This window comes from Tamandua tetradactyla, chromosome 7 (assembly GCF_023851605.1).
Source record: "Tamandua tetradactyla isolate mTamTet1 chromosome 7, mTamTet1.pri, whole genome shotgun sequence".
Lineage (NCBI taxonomy): Eukaryota > Metazoa > Chordata > Mammalia > Pilosa > Myrmecophagidae > Tamandua > Tamandua tetradactyla.
The window spans coordinates 62,423,344-62,442,536 of NC_135333.1; the positions used below are offsets into that span (position 1 = coordinate 62,423,344).

At 35.4% G+C, this 19,193-nt stretch overlaps 1 protein-coding gene across 3 annotated transcripts in view; it reads right to left on the bottom strand.

Moving 5' to 3' along the window:
* ADIPOR2 (adiponectin receptor 2) overlaps window positions 1-19,193 on the bottom strand; it is a 96,101-nt gene that overhangs the window by 21,494 nt on the left and 55,414 nt on the right. For 2 of the 3 annotated variants that reach the window (XM_077169606.1, XM_077169607.1), the window contains exon 2: window positions 15,124-15,376. In XM_077169606.1, the coding sequence (XP_077025721.1) occupies window positions 15,124-15,291 (168 nt within the window). In that variant the 5' untranslated portion in view covers window positions 15,292-15,376. Of the gene's footprint in view, window positions 1-9; window positions 98-15,123; window positions 15,377-19,193 lie in introns of those variants that run through there. The other variant, XM_077169608.1, reaches the window with a different exon arrangement.

Consider the following 19,193-nt stretch of genomic DNA (forward strand, 5'->3'; position numbering starts at 1 on the left):
CATACATACTTTATGAAGACTCTCTTCTCAATGTTTCTTATTTCTATGTGGAATTTCATATCTTGCAGTGTCCTCTAAATAAAGATTAAGTTCCACCCTTTAAAAAAAATAAAAGGTATATAGTTTGCATCTTTTCTATGCCTCTAAATTATCATACTCCTCTAAGTTTGGATCCGCTTTTAACCTTTTATTCCTTGCACTTTCAATGTTATGAAGTATCTTTAAGAGTTCCTTTAATTTGCTAGCATTACTTCCTCCAGACATCTGCATCCTTATTGTCACAAACACTTTGTCAATAAATTCAGCTCACTAAGTTCTTCTGGCTGCATATATAGAATCTCGTCAACTCTTCCACAGTCAACTATTCTTTCTATAACTCAATATAGGTTTGATCTGACTTTCACTCTCAGCAATATCACTTACTATTTCTCTGCTTCACTTTTATCTTTGTTAGTCAATTCCTTTTTTTGTTATCCATTTTCATAAAATGTAACATAAGTTTATCACTGGAAGACATTGAAGCAATACAACTCTATGCATCGTTGTCTGTGCATTAACTGACAAATGAACACGCAATAAACAATCAAATCACTAACAGCCATTGAAAGAAATGCTGTGACTGGTCACTGATCATGATGTGCATCTGTTATTTACACAGTGATGAGGGGACTGAAGAACTAGCAGCAAAGTTTGTAACTCACAGTTAACATACCATGGTAACCGAAATTCAAACCATATTGTTGAAGAACTGCTATCATTTACCCAAATGGTGGTAAATGAAATTCATACATATTGGAACTCTGCAAAGCAAGGCTACCTGTATGTATTTTTTTCCTTTCATCTTTCACAACTGATCTCTATCCAAAATGGCGCTTCTAAAAAGCTAATCCCAATTCAAGAGAATGCCCGCCTATATTCAAGGCAAGAATTTCTCTATGGATTACATTTCAAAGATATTTAGCTATATCCAGCTTGTTTTTTGTTTGTTTTTTGCATGGGCAGGCACTGGGAATCAGACCCAGGTCTCCCACATGGCAGGTGAGAATTCTGCCACTGAGCCACCATTGCACTGCCCTAGCTTGTGGCTTTTTAATTAATAAATACCACCAACAAGAATAATATTGTCTCCAGTGGTCCAGTACAGGCATACCTTATTATACTGCATTTTGCTTTACTGCACTTTGCAAATATTGTGAGGTTTTTTTGGTTTTATTTTGTTTTACAAATTGAAGGTCTGTGACCCCTCTGCATCAAACAAGTCTGTTGGCACCGTTTTTCCCAATCATGTACTCACTTAATCTCTGTGTGTCACATTTTCATTATTATATATGTCATGGTGATCTATAATCAGTGATCTCTGATGTAATTATAATTGTTTTGGGGTACCATGAAGTACGCCCTTATCAGTGAACTTATTTGATAAATGTGTGTGTTCTAACTGTACCACTGACCAGATTTCTCCAGCTCCTCATGCCTCCTAATGCCCTGAGATACAACAATATTGAAATTATACTAGTTAATAACTCTACAATGGCCTGTAAGTAGTCAAGTGAAAGGAAAAGTCACACAATTTCTGCCTGGAATAAAAAAAACTAGAAATGATTAAGCTTAGTGAGGAAGGATGTCAAATGCTGAGACAGGCTGAAAGCTAGGCCTCTTGTGCCAAACAGTTAGCCAAGCTGTGAATGCAGAGGAAAAATTCTTGAAGGAAATCAAAAGTACTACTCCAGAGAACACACGAATAAGAAAGTGAAACAGCCTTATTGCTGATAGGGAAAAAGTTTTAGTGGTCCGGTGCGCTCGTTTGAAAGGATGTATGTCCCCTAGAAAACCCATGTTTTAATCTAAATCCCATTTCATAAAGGTAGAATAATCCCTATTCAATACTGCATGTTTGAAACTGTAATCAGATCATCTCCCTGGTTAATCAAGAGTGGTTGTTAAACTGGATTAGACGACCACATGTCTCTGCCCTTTTGGGTGGGTCTTGACAAGTTTCTGGAGTCCTATAAAAGAAGAAACATTTTGGAGAATGGGAGATTCAGAGAGAGCAGAGCAGAATGACATAGCCATGAGAAGCAGAGTCTGCCAGCCAGCAACCTTTGGAGAGGAAGAAGGAAAATGCCTCCTGGGGAGCTTCATGAAACCGGAAGCCAGGAGAAGAAGCTAGCAGATGACTCCATGCTCACCATGTGCCTTTCCAGATGAGAGAGAAACTCTGGCTGTGTTCACCACGTGCCCTTCCACCTCTTGAGAGAGAAACCCTGAACTTCACTGGCCTTCTCGAACCAAGGTATCTTTCCCTGGATGCCTTAGATTGGACATTTCTATAAACTTGCTTTAACTGGGATATTTTTTCAGCCTTAGAACTGGAAACTAGCAACTTTTTAAATTTCCCTTTTAAAAGGCCATTCTTTTCCTGGTATATTGCATTCCGGCAACTAACAAACTAGAACATCCAGATAGAAGATAAACCAGCCACAGAATTCCCTCAAGCCAAAACCTAATCCTGAGCAAGGCCCTAATTCTGTCTGATTCTATGAAGGCTGACAGAGGTGAGGAAGTTTCAGAAGAAAAGTTTGAAGCTAGGAGTGGCTGGTTCATGAGTTTTAAAACACTATTTGAAGTCACAGACACAGTGTCACACAGACCCACAATGAGAAAAGTCAGGGAACTTATAAAACACCCAGAGTTGGGGAAAGCAAATTTTTTATTGCAATTCATCTGCTTTTATAGATTTGGCTGAGAACTGCATTCACATACTTTAATTATAAGGGCAAAGATCTAAGGCGCCTGTATTAATTTTTCTTTACTATTTGTTCTAGGAAGTCCTAGTCCAGGATTATGAGGATGCATACCAGCAGAGAACTTCATAATTATCTTCAGGAACTGCTCAAAAGCTCATTTAACCAAACAATAGATTGCTAAACCAGCCACCTTCCACAACAATAAATTGCTCAGCTGGGAAAATCTGTTCACTTTATCAAACAAATACTCACTCATCAAGACTTGCTCCACAAATCCTAAACTATATTACAGACTGTGCCTAATCCCCCCCCCAAAAAAAGTCCCCATATTGAAAGACCTGCCTTAAACCACCTGAATCCAGACCCCTAAACCCTAGAGATAACCATTCACGACCTTCCCTTTCTAAAACACTGCTAAGACTTTAGGGTGGTGTTCACCTTTACTGCAGTAAGTATAGACTTGGTTTTGTTTGATCAACAAGTTATTGTGATGATCTTTTTGGAAAGCTGGCAGTTGATAGGTTAAATCCAACCATAAATTTAGAAATCTGAAATGTGTGGTGAGGGCATTAGTAAGGTGATCCAGCTAATACAAACACAAACACATGGGTTAATAGAAATTAAAGTGTCTACGGACAAACAATACAGAAGCGTAAGCATTGATGAACATGTCTCTAATATCCATCAATAGAATAAATACAATATCTAGCCTGTATGAGGTACTCACACACACACACACTCTTAACCTAAAGTCACTGTTTACCTCTATCAAAGCTTGATGGAAAAGGTCTTGAAAATTAGCTAAGTCTTTTTATTCTTACACAGCAACTGTCTTATTCTTAATTGAATGACCTAGGTAGACCTCCCCAAGGGGAAAAAAAGTGATTGGTAGACAGAAGACTATTAACAAGTTATCTTTCTATAGTAAACTAATATATAGTAGCATTCTTACGAGTTTACTTAAAGTAAATCAGTTCACGGCATTCCTCTTAGGTTGAATGTATAAAAAGCTGGCTCTTAATCCCGTGATTTATGAAGAAGAATCTGGAGCAGAGGAATATTAGGACAACCATAAAGGCTGCTCTCTTTATTTGACCCAATCCCTTGAAAATTCAGAGATGTGAAATAAAGCCATAAAACTGAGGATAAGGACAGCTCAGTTTGAAATATCTCCTTTATATTTTTGTCTAAAAGCTCACAAAATGCGTCTAACTTATAAACTTCAGCCACAATCCTTAAAAGAGCAATGGCTTTAGGGTCAAAGGCCTGGAGGCAATGGTCTACTCATTTCAACCAATATACAACATTACAAAGTTCAAAAAAGAATTTTGGATGGCAGGTTAAATTAGTTCAATTTGAAACAGTTAACAGTCCAATAAAGAGGTCAGGACTAAGGTGAGATTTAAAAGTCACCTATGTGAAAAGAATGTCAAAATCAAGAGGGGCTGAGATAAATGTTCTTTACCTGGATCTGTTGCAATCACACCACACTTTAGGGGAGAGGAATAGGGTATGGAGGGGACACCTGGAGTGCTGATTACACAGGTGTGTGCAGTTTATAAAAATTTATCAAATTATGCATTTATGATATGTATTTTATGTAGGCACATTATATATACTTCAGTAAGTTTTTTGTTGCTATTTTAAGTGTCCTCCTAACTCAGAAAGGTTGGGAAATAATGATGTAGAAGAGATCAGGGATTCAAATCAGGTCTCTCTTAACCTCAAACCCTCTTTCTTTCCTTTATACAAAACTGCTTCCTTCTAGATCATCTACTGGAACACAGAAATGACCTCACTTAATAAAACCAAACATGGCCAAAGTGATAAAAGTAGTCAAACAGAGTTGTTAAGCAGATACCCAACTGGGCAGAACTATGAAAAAATTAATTGACATTCATTCAGCTTTTACCCTTTAACAAAAATGTATGAAAATCATAGTCAGGGGAACCACAGAGATTTGGAGGTTGAGAAAACCTTAGATATCACACATTGTTCAACACTTTTTCATTTTAATGTAAAGAAAACGAGGCCCAAAGAATTAAGAAAAAAGGCCCAAGTCAAGTCACACAGTTGGCTGGCAGTAGGGACAGGACTAAAATTCAGTTTCATTCATACATTTACCTTTTCACTGAAATACTTATTGAACAAATGTAATATTCCTGCACTTTATAAACATTATGTTCAGGCATATAAAGAGAGATAACCAAGTCCACATTTTTTTTCCTTTTTTTTTTTTTTTTTTAAAGATAATTATAACAACAAGAAATACAAAAACAGCAATCTGACAGATTAGGTTTGTCCTTTGGATAAGACAGTCTGTCTTTCTAAGTTGAAACTTAAACAGCCCTTTCTTTTTGACACCTCCAATGATGTGCTATATATAACATTTATGAGGTATTTTAAGTACCTTCTATGCACTGGGCACTATTCTTACTGCTTTACAGGTACTAACTTAATGTCTCCTCAGATAAAGTACATACTATTATATACTCCAATAACAGAAGAAGAAACACACTCCGCTCCTCTGGGCCTGCTTTACCCTGCTGTTATCAGTCTGGGACCTATGTGAGTATATCATGAAAAGGAAGACCATGCCACTGGTTCTGAATATTCAAGTATGCCCCAAAACTACCTGGGGGAGTTTGTAAAAAAAATGCAGATTCCTATTTCAGAGATTTTCATTTAAAAGGGCCTGAAAAAATATTTGACTTCCAGTTCAGTTCTTTTTGAAACCATTCTGCTTCATAAGGAACCAGAGACTCATCTCTCCACTGTCTCAAATAAAGGAGTATTATACAGAGGGAAACTGGATATAACTGTGCACAAAGGTATTTCACATGATGTTAAATGAGAGCCAAATTCACAATTACAATGGATCACTATCATCCGTCATATGGTCTTTCTTCACCATTCCAACCATCTATGGAAATAAAACGTCCTTCATAACATAAATAACCACTGAAATTGCCAAACCTCATTTGTGACAGTCAACTAATAAAAATAGATTCCTGACCCTCTGAAGAGAAAAAAGTGCTTCATTCCCCTGACAGCAGTTCCAATGTAAGATTCATATAAATTCGATGGTGCCTCAAGTGAGGAATCTGTAAAACAGAGATACTAATAACAGTTCTTTCATAAGGCTACCTCAGGAATGAATGAGATGAAATATGCAAGAAAACTGCCTCCAACATTGTAAGGACTCAATAAATGTGAACTAACATTATTCTTCTGATAAACAATAAGACCACATTTATTCTATCATAGACTAAAGAAGTGTGTTAAATTTCCCTGAACATCAAGATAGCATACCCACCACACTGTTCTCTTTCTGTACATCTCTCTATGGAAACTACCTGATATAGCTCAGGCATGTAACTATAAACTGGTTGTTGATAAGTCTACCACAAATCAGAAACTGGGCTAAAATCTGAGGAGATAGGAGTGAACAAAAAAGGCTAAGTTCTCACCACTATGGAGCTTAAAGTCTGCAAGCAAAAACTATTAATCCCGGAGTCAGCCCATGCCCAAAAAATAAATAAATAAACATCCAATCATACAAACATAAGTTATAATGAATGCTGTGATGTGATTAAAGATAACAATGGTGAACCTGATGTGAGAAAGGTTTTTCTGAGGAAGTGGTATTTAACCTGAAAACTAAAGGATGAGCAGCAGTTAGCCAGAAATTTCAGTGTAGTCCCACTTCAGGCAGAGGAAACAGCCAAGTCTGAAGGCCTTGTAGCAGAAAAGAGCCCAGCTTATTTAAAGAATGGAAATTATGCCTGTGTGGTGGCAGCTCACTTAACACAGAAGAGAATGTACTGAAATGACATTGAAATAGAAGCTCAGAAAAAGCATGCAAGGTCCTGGAGGCTATGGAAAGGAGATTTCATTCTAAATGCAATGGCAAGCAAATGAAATTTTTAAATGGAATTGCATCATTAATTCTGCATTTTTAAAGAGAACTCTGTAGCAACTATGTGAAGAATATGTTAGACAGGAGTGAGAAACAAAGCAGAAAGTCTTGTTAGGAGGTCTGGCTCAAAATTTCAGGTGGGAGATTACAGTGGCTTAGATTATAGTAACCACAAAGATGAAAAGAAGTGTCCCTTTAGAAGGTGAATGACACGGCTTAAGATGAGTAATAAATCTGAATTTAGCTTCTATTTGCAAAATCTTCAGAGGTTAATAATTTAAATCCCCAGCCAAAGCTACCCTAGGCTGGCCTCCTGATGAAAGCCCAACAGTGACCAACCACAATGAGCTATCACCTCACACCCCGTAGGATGGCTATAATCAAAAAGAGGTTATTGGCAAGGATACAGAGGAACTGGAACCCTCACACATTGCTGGAAGAAATGTGGCTCCTCAAAATGTCAAACATTGAGTTATCACAGAACTCAGCAAATTTCACTCCTAGTATACATCAAAGAGAAATGAAAACATACATCCACACAAAAACTTGTATATAAATGCTCACAGCAGCATTATTAATAGTCAAAAAGCAGAAACAACCCAAATGCCCATTAACTGATTATCAGACAAAAAAATGTGGTATATTCACAAAACAGATTATTCAGGCATAAAAAGAAATGAAGTATTGATATATGCTACACGATGGACGTATCTTGAAAAAATTATGCTAAGCCAGTCACAAAATACAAATTATTCCAATTATATGAAAAGTCCTGAAGAAGCACATGTATACAGCTACAAGGTACAGAATGCACAGAGACAGAAGGGAGACTGTACAGAGATAGAAGGCATATACAGAGAGACAGAACATCAAAGCTTGCCTAGGCTAGAGGGGGATGGGTGAGTGACCGCTAATGGGTACAGGGTTTCTTTTGGGATGACGAAGGACTCACAATTCTGTGAATACACTCAAGCCACTGAACTATACACTTTAAATGGGTAATTTTATGGTATGGGAATAATATTTCAATAAAGATGTTTTTTAAAAAGTGAGCAGATATGACGTTTTCCTTTAGCAAACAGCTAATAAATCTAACTTTATTTCTCTAATATTTCTCAGAGGATGTGTAAGATTTGCTTCTTCGCTAAGCATGCTCTTGAGACATTTTCAGTACTTTAAATATTTATAATAAAAGAGAACTATTACTTCAGGCATTGGTTTTAAACAGTAGTGAGCATCTTAATTACATGTGACACTTAAAAAAACACATACATCCAGGACTCAAAGGTTCTGGTGCCGGTCTAGAATGAACCCCCAGCTTTGGTATTTATTTTCTTTAAAGAAGGCCACAGATGATCAGATGCACACTCCTGACAGATCAACTGTTAAAGGAAACTGGTGGTAAACTCCTATACATGAGGACAGATCACTCTGTAATACACAAATCTACCCTTAAACCTTATTTCTGTAAATATAAAATTTCACTTCACTGGTTTTTCTATTTTAAAACTAAAACACAAAACAAAGACACCACTGTTTCTAAAAGATGCAACATTCTGAAAAAACCTTTCACATTTGCTTTTATCCTTATGCACGACTGATATCTGATCCAACTAGGAAGCCTCAGGGAAACCACCCAAGGATTTAATAGAACCCCAAACAATCTAGCTAAGTTCTAAATCTTAAAAGAAGAAAAGAAACAACTCAAGGAAAATGATGTAAAATCATTAGAAATGTGAACAACTGCACTACGATAGACTAGGTATATTTACATTCAAAACAAACAGAAAATCCATTAAAAAATTAGAATGCATCAGAGAAACAAAATTACCCTGGCCAAAAAGAAAATGAGGTGAGGTGAAATGACAATTCTGTCAAAAAAAAAAGTACCAAATGTTGAATTTAACCTCTGGGCTTAATATAAACTCTAAGGGGCAGGGTTTGGAATTCTGAAATATTAAATCAATCTGGTGCCAATTCTCATAAAGGCAGCCTTGTTCAGCAGAAAGGGCAGTCAGAAGACTTAGCATGTGCCCTCATTTAGCCATGTGACCTTGAGCAAATTACTCTAACCTTTCTAACTCCAACTTTCAAAAAGAGATCATATCTGTTCTTCCTATTACAGAGTACAGTTTATGAAGCAAATGGGATAATACCTGTGGAACTGCTATATACAAAGATAAGCCACTATTCGAGAGATTAAGGAGTCACTTTACTTTCTAACAGTTCAGATACTCCAAACTAAAAATCTTAAGAAACAAATCTTTTCTCCAAAACAAATTTTAAAAATCAGTAAATGGATCTCTTCAGGTCACTTATAGATATTAAATTGACATTGATTTTGAGTCTCAAATCTTCACAGTTTTCGTACTTTTATCCCCCTTCTTTTCTAGTTCTTATGTTTACTTTATACTAACCCTGAAATTAGCAGCAAGGGACAATGCTATATATAGAGTAAGCAGAAAACAAGCTGCAATGAATGGGGAGGAAGGGCAAAGGGAAAATCAGAGCAGAAAGAAAGTTTCGGTTGCTTAAATAATCAAACAGTCACTTTACTGAAGTCACCTCCCAAGATACGTAGTATTTACAAAGGTACCAGCCTCTCCATACACCACTTTCTTGTCTTTTTCACCACAGAACTTCTACCCAAAGAGAAACAACACACAAAGGACACATTTTCATTAGGAACAAAAACACATCAGTAAACTGAGGAGGATGGACAAGATGATTTCAGAGTGTCTTTTTAGCTCTAACATTTCCTGATCTATGGATCAGATCCTCTTATTTCTTGATTCTTCAGAGAAAATCTGTTAAAATAGGAAGAAAAAAAAAAGGTTCTTTTTTCCAGGCTTTTGGTTTTGGGATAGTGGTAAGTTTAAAGGAAAATCAAATATAAGTTTTTAGAACAATGTAATGTGTTCATTCACAAGGAATTAAAAAATCACATTCACTCGATTATTTGTTAGTGAAATAAAAAAATAAACATGCAAATGATATTCTTTAGAAGCTATCACTCTCTCAAGTAAAGATATTAAACAAAAATAGATAGTACAAGAAAGAAAATATCAATTAATGTGAATCTGACACAAAAGGGACTAGGTGGGGAAATTCTGGACTCTAGAACACATTTTACTATCACCCAGCTAAAACACAGTAACTAGGGTAAACAGAATTTTGTTGCCATTTTTAATCTCAAATGGGCTAGTCTGAAATTCCTTAAAGCTCTAAAATCTTTAGATTTCCTAAACACATACATCAGTTTTAAATATAGTTAAGAAAAAGTGGTATGCTAAAATCATATAGTGACAGACACTGCCTCTTCAATATCTAAGATGTCTACTAAGAATCTCAACCTCATATTTTCAAAAGCAAAATCTGATTTCCCCTTTTAAACCTGCTCCTCCCCTCTAGCCTTACCAATCTCAGTTTTAGCTTGGGCTAAAAAATCCAGGTATCATCCTTGACACTTCTCTTTTCCTCACTGTCAACATCTAATCTCCATTATAAATCGTACTGACTTGACCTCCAGAATCCATCTACTTCTTTCCATTTCTGGTGCTACTACCACCAAGTTAGAAGCCATCACCTCCTCTCACCTGGAATACTGTGACATGCTCCTGCCTGTCCGTTCTTCTATTCTGTCCTCTCACAATTCATTTTCCAAATTTCATTCTGGTGAGATCAGAGTGGTTATATAAATAATATGAATCCGTCCATCCCGATTAAATATACTAAAGACTGCCCACTTTTTAATGGATTTTCTAGAAGTAAAATCCAAACTCCTTCTTTATATCCATATGAACTAGTCCCTATCTGGCCCTCTGACCTCATATTATTTTACTCTTCCCTCCTGTTCCTTCTCTAAACACACTGTTCGTCTTTCAATCCTTAAAAAAAAAGAAGAAAAAGAAACACTTATTCTCACCTTTGGACCTCTATACCACATGTTTCCTCTACTTGGAAATACTCTCCCAAGGTCTTTTCATAGTTGGTCAGTTCAACTGTACATATCATTTTACAAAAATATGAAGAAACCTCTGGATAGTTAAAACTGCTAAGTGTGTTGTTTTTTAATGCAATGCTCAGTATTAGAATTCATGACAACAGATACAGGCAGAAAAGCAAATAACAAATCTAACTAAAAACTAAAAGAATTTTCACAAAAACTCTCACATTATTTTTATAACAGCCATATAGAAAGAACAATATACATAGTATGGTTATTCTTTTTCAAAGAAACTGATGCACTGAAAAGTTTTACAGTTATAGTCAGGAGCTAAATAAATATCAGAACCTAGATCTTTCAACTGTCAGTCCAATATTCTATATGTAAGTAGAATATTCTCCCTTTAGCTTCAGACTCAGCGGTGAAAATTAATTACATGAAGTGTAAAAATTTATTTCAAGATCCTGGGAAGAGAATGCTTTTTCCCTGTAGGAATTTTGGCAGACTGAGTATTATTGTTCTCAATTCTTCATGCATTCCTTCCCCACAGAGGAATATATTACCATCCCATTGTCTTTGGGCCTGGCCACACGGCTGCTCTGGCCAATGAAATATAAATGGATATAACAAACACAACATTAAAAGCAGGTCTTTAAATGTAAATGCATGGTGTGGCCTGGTGTCAGGAACTTTGGCAATATGCCACGAGAACACGTTCTAAACAGCCTTCTTCAGCCTGGGTCCCAAACCAGAAGACACATGGAGCTGACCTGCAGTAGACAGGAAACCTAGAGCATGTTACAATCAACTGACAGTCCCCAGGAAATGTGGCTGTGAGCCACTGAGCTTTTGGAGTATTTAGTTCTAACAGCAAAGGCTGACTAACACAGGAACATAGTTTTTCCAATACTTGACATTAAAATATTTATCGTAACTCTAAATTTCAATGACTATGAATTTTTCAATAGTTGTAATGTCTAAATATTATTTTATCTCTTGCTTTTTAACATTAATATGCATATTATGAACATTTTTAGAGCTAAAAAAAAAATTCACCAGAACACTATCTGTACTAAAGATAGTTGTTTTATAATGCATTATTCACATTTTGAAATTTAAATGCCACAAAAGTAAGCATGGCATAGATTCCAAATACAAGTCCACAGAATTCAGAAAAGATTTTCTACAAATCTGGAGAAAGAGAATATAGAAGGCTTTAATGTCCTCTACTTTTAAAAAGTCCTAAGTATTCCTTTGTAGTCCAAAAACATCTAAGAAAAATCAATATGGGCATCTTCACGTTTACCATCAGCAGACTGCAAAACGTATTCATTTAAGAAGGAATATACAGTAATTAAAGTTTTTTTGCAATTCTAAGTGTTATTATTCTGTGTGGAAAACAAAAAGTTTTCAAATAATTTTAGCACATAGCAAACACTTGGAAAAAAGTTCACTTGCTTGATACACTTTTTCTCAAGACAAGGAAGAGAAACTGTTCACACATGCCATGGATATTTCTCAACTGGTAGTCACAATGTGATCCACTCCAATGTCTGGCTTCGGTTTCCAACTCTACCAAAATAACTCTTGTTAAATTCACTAACACTGCCAGACTCAGTGGTCACTTTTCTATCCCTATTGTCCTTCTCCTTTCAAGCAGTACTGGACAAAATCTACTGTTCCCTTCCTCCTCCTTGAAACATTCTTTCTCTTTGGTTTTTGTGATATTACTCTTTTCTGGTTTTTACTCCTATCTCACTGGCTTCTCTTTCTAGCCTCCTCTATTTGCTTCCTTTGCTGTAAATATGTTGTTCCTTAGGCTGAGTCCTAGGGCCTTCTTCTTTTCCTTCTCTTCACTCTCCCCTTCTTAAGTAATGTTAAACTGTCTAAATTGTTTAAATAACATCTATATTTAAGCTTAAATAGCGCCTACATGCTGCTAAGGCCTAAATGATTATCCCCAGCACAGGCATCTCTTTAGAAATTCCTCACTCATATCTAGCTACCTTCTTGACAATTCACTAAGACAGTCACAGGCACTTTAAGGTTTACATGTCCAAAAGCAAACTCTTGATCCTCCCACCTGACCCTGGTCTTACATTCAAACTCATTTTATAGTATTCCCCATCTCAGAATATGGTATCATATCCTCATTGATGCAATTACTTCTAAATCATTCATGTCACTTCCCTATTCTTTAACCATCACATCTAACCCACCAACAATCCCATCAATTCTACCTCTAAAACAACTCAAATTTATCCACCTCATACCAGCTCCCTATCACTATCAACCTAGTCTAAGCTACCAGAATCTCTCATGATTTCTGTAACAGCCACCTAACTGCAAGCTAATCTCTCCCCACCAGCCCACATAATCTACACTCTTCATACAGAAGCCACAGTGATTTTTTTAAATGTAAATAAAGTCTTGTCACTCCCACACTTAAAACCTTCCAATGGCCTCCAATGCATTTTCTCCATATCACAGTCTATAAGGGTCCTTACTACATTTTTTTTAACCTAATCTCTTACCATCCTCTCCCAACACACTTGTCTTCACTCCTTAAATATGCGAAGACCTTTCTAGACTAAGGACCTTTGCACATACTATTTCTATTGCTTGAAATGTCCTACACATACTTCTTGTCTTCCTATCATCTCCCACTTTGAATTAGCCTTTACTAAGTATTCACAGTCTGCTCTAGAAAATACCAGAGGAATTACTTTCTTTATCACCAGTAGTTCTTTACATTGGATATGGGTATATTTCTGAATAGTTCAATGTGTACACTCAGAAAACCCTTGAGAATATTTCTCGAAATCATAAAATTGATAAAAATGTAGAATCCTACCACAACTGGAAAAGAACACAGATTATCTACTGTCCTCAAATTACATATGACAAAAACAAATCCAGGGAAATTAAATAATTTGCCTATTTTATAAGGCTAGAAACATAGGTCTTCTGACAATACTCAATATCCTGACTTCCTATACTGTGTATTACATTTCCATTTCCTTTAAGATCCATCCCCAGTCAGTCATTTGAAACTAGTGATATTTCAACTAAAGATATTTTTCTTTAGTTGAAGAGTAACTGGATAACAATTACTTAGGTCTTAGTAGCTACTGAGGGAAATTCAGTTTGCCTCAGCCTGGAAAAGGTAGTCTAAGTCATTAGTAGGCTACACTGTAAAAGCACAAAAACAAAGCAAAGTCTTAAGTGTGGGAGAAAGGTCTTGTTCCAGACATCCTTCAAATTTCTTTTTAAACAGTAATGCTGGTTTAAAGGTCAAATTATACTATACTTTTAGGAAAATAGTTTAAAATAGCCTAAGTCACCAATCTGTCTCTGTGCATATATTTTTGTGTGTGAACATGCACGTTCATACACACAATCTTTTTTCACTGTAGGACAATCTAGTCAAGCATAGGAAGATGGCCTTATAAAATATTACCAAGAATAGAAGAAATACTTTTAAACTTTCTGCTTGCCTCAACACCCTATATTACAACAATGTGCTGGCAAAATCCTTATTAATAAATCAGACATTAAGTCAACAACACTGTCACTCACACAATAACAATAAGCCTATCTCTTAGGGATGGGTAAGACTAGAGTTCCAAGCAAAGGCTTTCAAAATGCTTTTAACCACAACCCAAAGTAAGAAATGTATTTCATATATTATTCAAATATATACATAAACATATATTTAAAACAAAAGCTTCATCAACTAGCAAGATTTTAAATGGAATTACTTACTACACAGGTGTACTTTAATATTTTTTATTCTATTCAGGTGTCTAATATTTTTAATACTGGTTGTAATACACAAAATTAACTTCACAACCTACCAATGAGCACAACTCACAGTCTGAAAAATATTGCACTAGAGCCACACATGGGATGGATGCTACCTAATGCTAAGATTCTAAAGCACACAGCAAAACACCTAAAATGATTTTCTGATGCTGTTCCTAGATATTTATACCTTGCTCTCTAGGAAATTTTACTCAAATAATTTAAAGACTGTATTTTCCTCCCAGAAATGAAAGATTTAAATCTGCCTTCTGTTCTCACAATTATACTGACCTCCTATGTATGCACTAGAGATAAACCATAAGAAGTTCTAGCATACAATCAGAATTTCTTTGAAAAGTATCCCTGATAATATTTAACTAATGCATGGTCAAATTAATAAGTTATATGGTAACTACAAAAATCTCCTATTTCTTCTCCCTTAAACAAGAAAGAACAGATTAAGAATAATTTTAGGTGTTAGAAAGGAGCAACTATGAAATCAGGTAATACCGTAGTGGCTCCTAATTTAAGAATAAAAAACTTTCAATTATCCTGAACAAAAAAAGTATAAATGTGCTCATGGTAACTTCTTGACACCCAACCTCTCTCCAGTAATGTCCCTAGAGATTTTTAAAAATGCATATCCTCCCTCCAACCACATCCCCATAAGTTTTTGTTTTACTTACCATCCTTCCCCCTTAACTTACTTTTTTATGATGGGAAGAAAGATCAGATGTCTCTAAAATGGGCTCCAAATCTCCTTGGTGGTTATCATCATCTCTTCTTGTATCATCAAGTTGGTGTCCTTTTCTGAGCCTTATATCTGGCTCTGGAGTCCTGCTGCACCCCAATCGATTATCTGCTGTCTCGTTCATGGGATACACAGCCTTTCTTACAAAGAGGTCTTTCTTTCTGCCCCTTGTTCTTGGGAGAACAGACTTTCAGGATAGTGAGTTAACCCTAAGGAGAGAAAAGCTTTGAATAAGTATATCTTAAATAAGTGCATTAGAAAAGAAAAAAAACAAAAAGACCAAAAAATAAAAAATAAAAAAATAATAATAAGTGCATTAAACGAGTGCTGGGGAAAGACAGTGGTTTTATTAATTATTATTAATAATTATAAAAGAATAACATACTTAAAACCTATATTTGCTGATAGGAAAGAGCATCAAAATCTATTATAAATGAAAAAAGCAAGATGCAAGACAACATATATAATATGTTCCCATTTATGTTATAAATATATGTAATCATATATAGTGTATATGTACAAAAAATTATTGAATAATATTCAAACCTCTGCTCTTGGCACAAAAGTATAATAGAAAGAACTTAGGGTCTGATGTGAGAAAATGTACTTTCCATTTGGTTCTGCTTATGTTTTTTATCATATATTTTATCACTTTCAACTAAAAGTATAACTACAGAAATAATATATGTGGGTTTTACACATTATGGCTGGGTTTTAAATACCAATCTTACATCACAATAACCCTAAAGGTCAAGTATTTTTATTTCTACTTCACAGGTGAGGAAACTAAAACTCAGGAAACACAACTAACTCAATCCATATCTGCAGATCCATTCCAGGTTCCTGTTTCATTTCAACATTCCTTGGCTACCATCCTCCCCTACCACCACCAAACAAACATGAACAAAAAACCAGAAAAACACCCTAATTCTGTTGGGCCTCAAATATTTCTTTTATGATTTACTAAACTGCAAATTTTATATGTACAGAGGTACAAGTGTTTCATCATATTTGTGTGAGGCAAAAAGAACAAGCCTCTGAATTTATATGGCACATAGTACTGATGCTTATTGTCTGACATTTTGACATTTTTTAGTTGTTTTGAACTCTTAACTAGACTACTCTGGAAGGCAAGAAACTCAAGGCTAGCACATACTCCTACTCCTTTTATATCCCTCTGCATTCCCAAAAAGTACCATGCACATAAATGTTTAATGAATATATGATGGATGATATTTAAATGTTGAGTGATAAACACTTTCAGAAACCATCAATATCTCTCCAAACAATGGCAGTAAGTTTCCTAGTTCAATTCTTCCAAGTCCATCGAAGTGTACAAGCTTATTTTAGACATTTAACTGTGTATCTCAATAAGGCAATTGTCAGAGGCAAACTGACCAGAAACTCCAAAACATAAAGAGCTCAAGGTACATGATATGCTCATAAATGCCACAGAGAGTCAAAGTTCGTACTAGCGGAAGGGAGGAGTGAGGCAAGAGAGGGAGGGCCTAGATAGCACAAAAAGAAGGTCAGAGGTATATGAGTACTCATGCATACTGACAGTCTACCAAAGAACTAGCCAACTGCTGATTTCATAAATCATGTGAGTCTGCTGCAGGAGTTCTCTAAGGGCTTTCAAGGTTTATGGAATAAGAACAAATGCAAATCTTTAAGAATACAAACCTGGGCATATGCCTATCACTTAAGGGCCTGAGCAAGCATGTTATATGACTGAGATTACAAACTCTGCTATCAAGGCCCTGGTTCTGAAAGAGGGAACAATGCTAATTTTTTATATTCATTTATTTACTGCTCACAAAGCCATTTTACGTTCTTCATTTCATTTTCTTTCAGGGAAGAGGTGGGTAACATTTATTGAGGATTGATAATGTTTTAAACTCTACATCAGACAAGCATGCAGTACCTCACATAATCCTGAAAAACAGTCCTCTGAAATACTATTGTCCTCAGTTACAATTTACAATTTACAGATGCACAAAGATTAGATTAATTAATCCAAGGTCATCTGCAGTTACCAGGAGGAGTAGCAGGTGTTTATACGGAGAGGTCTTTCTGGTCCCCATGAAGTTCATGCGCAACAATATTAAGCAAGGGGGTGGAGGTGGAACTAATTTGGACCCTAAAGTCACTTGGTTTACATGGTAAATAAATTACAGAATTAAGAGCTTTATTCTCAAACTGGAGCAAGTAGAGTAAAGGTTTCTGAAAAGTATCCTTGAAATATGACCACACCAAAGGTCTCAAAGCAGGAGCAAGCTATATGTGGAGGAGTGTTGCTTATTTATAAGAATATAAATGGAATGCTCTACTAGAATTGTTTAACCTTGAACTCAGAAAAAGAAAACAAATGATAAGAAAATAAGTTCTCCCAAAATTTTAAAGGATTAATCAATTCCCAGGAGAGTCCTGAAATCAATATAAATTCAACAATATTTTCTAAATTTACACAAACAATAAAATAAGGTTGAAGAAAATAAGGCTTGTAAAATCTTCCAAGAAATTTAACTGTATTCACCACTCTACATAACAGGAAGGCCTACCAATATATTCTGGAGTTTTAATTAAGAAATTGTTAAAAGAAAAGAATTTACATCAATCTTTCAGGTTCCCAAAGATTAATAAACAGAACATCCCATTCCTGAAGCACTCTAAAGAACTGAAACCCAGTGTAAATATTTTTTTATTTACATTCTAACTAATGAGGAAATGTGTCCTACTAGGATGCAATGCCTTGAAACCAAAAGCAAATTCTAAATCTAAGGTTAAACTCAAACTGTCCTTTAGCACCCCCACTACTAACTTTGTCCTATGGGTTATACAGTTAAACAGGAGGGAAAAAATGAGGTACAGAAATTGTAAAGAGAAAGGTAAACTATATTTACAAATAATATGACTCTTTGCCTATAAAACCCAAAATAATCAACTGAAAAAAACCATCACAAATAAGCAAATTCAGCAATGTGACTGGTATAAAATTTATATATGGAAATCAATAGCCTTCCTCAAAACAAATCATTATTGGTGCAACCACTGTGGAAGGCAGTTTGGCGGTTCCTCAAAAAGCTGAATATAGAATTGCCATACGACCCAGCAATATCATTGCTAGGTATCTACTCAGAGGACTTAAGGGCAAAGACACAAACAGACATTTGCACACCAATGTTTATAGCAGCGTTATTTACAATTGCAAAGAGATGGAAACAGCCAAAATGTCCATCAACAGACGAGTGGCTAAACAAACTGTGGTATATACATACGATGGAATATTATGCAGCTCTAAGACAGAATAAACTTATGAAGCATGTAATAACATGGATTATCCTAGTAATCCTACAGAACATTATGCTGAGTGAGACTAGCCAAAAACTAAAGGACAAATACTGTATGGTCCCACTAATGTGAACCAACATCAGAGAATAAACTTGGAATATGTCATTGGTAACAGAGACCATCAGGAGATAGAAATAGGGTAAGATAATGGGTAATTGGAGCTGAAGGGATACAGACTGTGCAACAAGATTGGATACAAAAACTCAGAAATGGACAACACAATACTACCTAATTGTAATGTAATTATGTTAAAACACCGAATGAGGCTGCATCTGAGGTACAGTTTTTTTATTAGTATTTTTTTAATTTTTAATTTTTTTAATTTTTTTAAAATTTTTTTCTCTCTATTATCGTTTTATTTCTTTTTCTGTTGACTTTCTATTTCTTTTTCTAAATCGATGCAAATGTACTAAGAAATGATTAATATGCATCTATGTGATGATATTAAGAATTACTGATTGTATATGTAGAATGGAATGATTTCTAAAAAAAAAACAAAAAACAAACCATTATTAGGGAGAAAAAGTACATTACAATAGAAAAGAAAAGATAGAACATTTCTGAACAAACCTTAAACTACTACTGATGCCTACCAAAAAAACCCTCCAAGAACAAACAAGTGACTTCACAAGGTCACAGGAAACAAGATCAATATATAAATATCAATCACGTTTC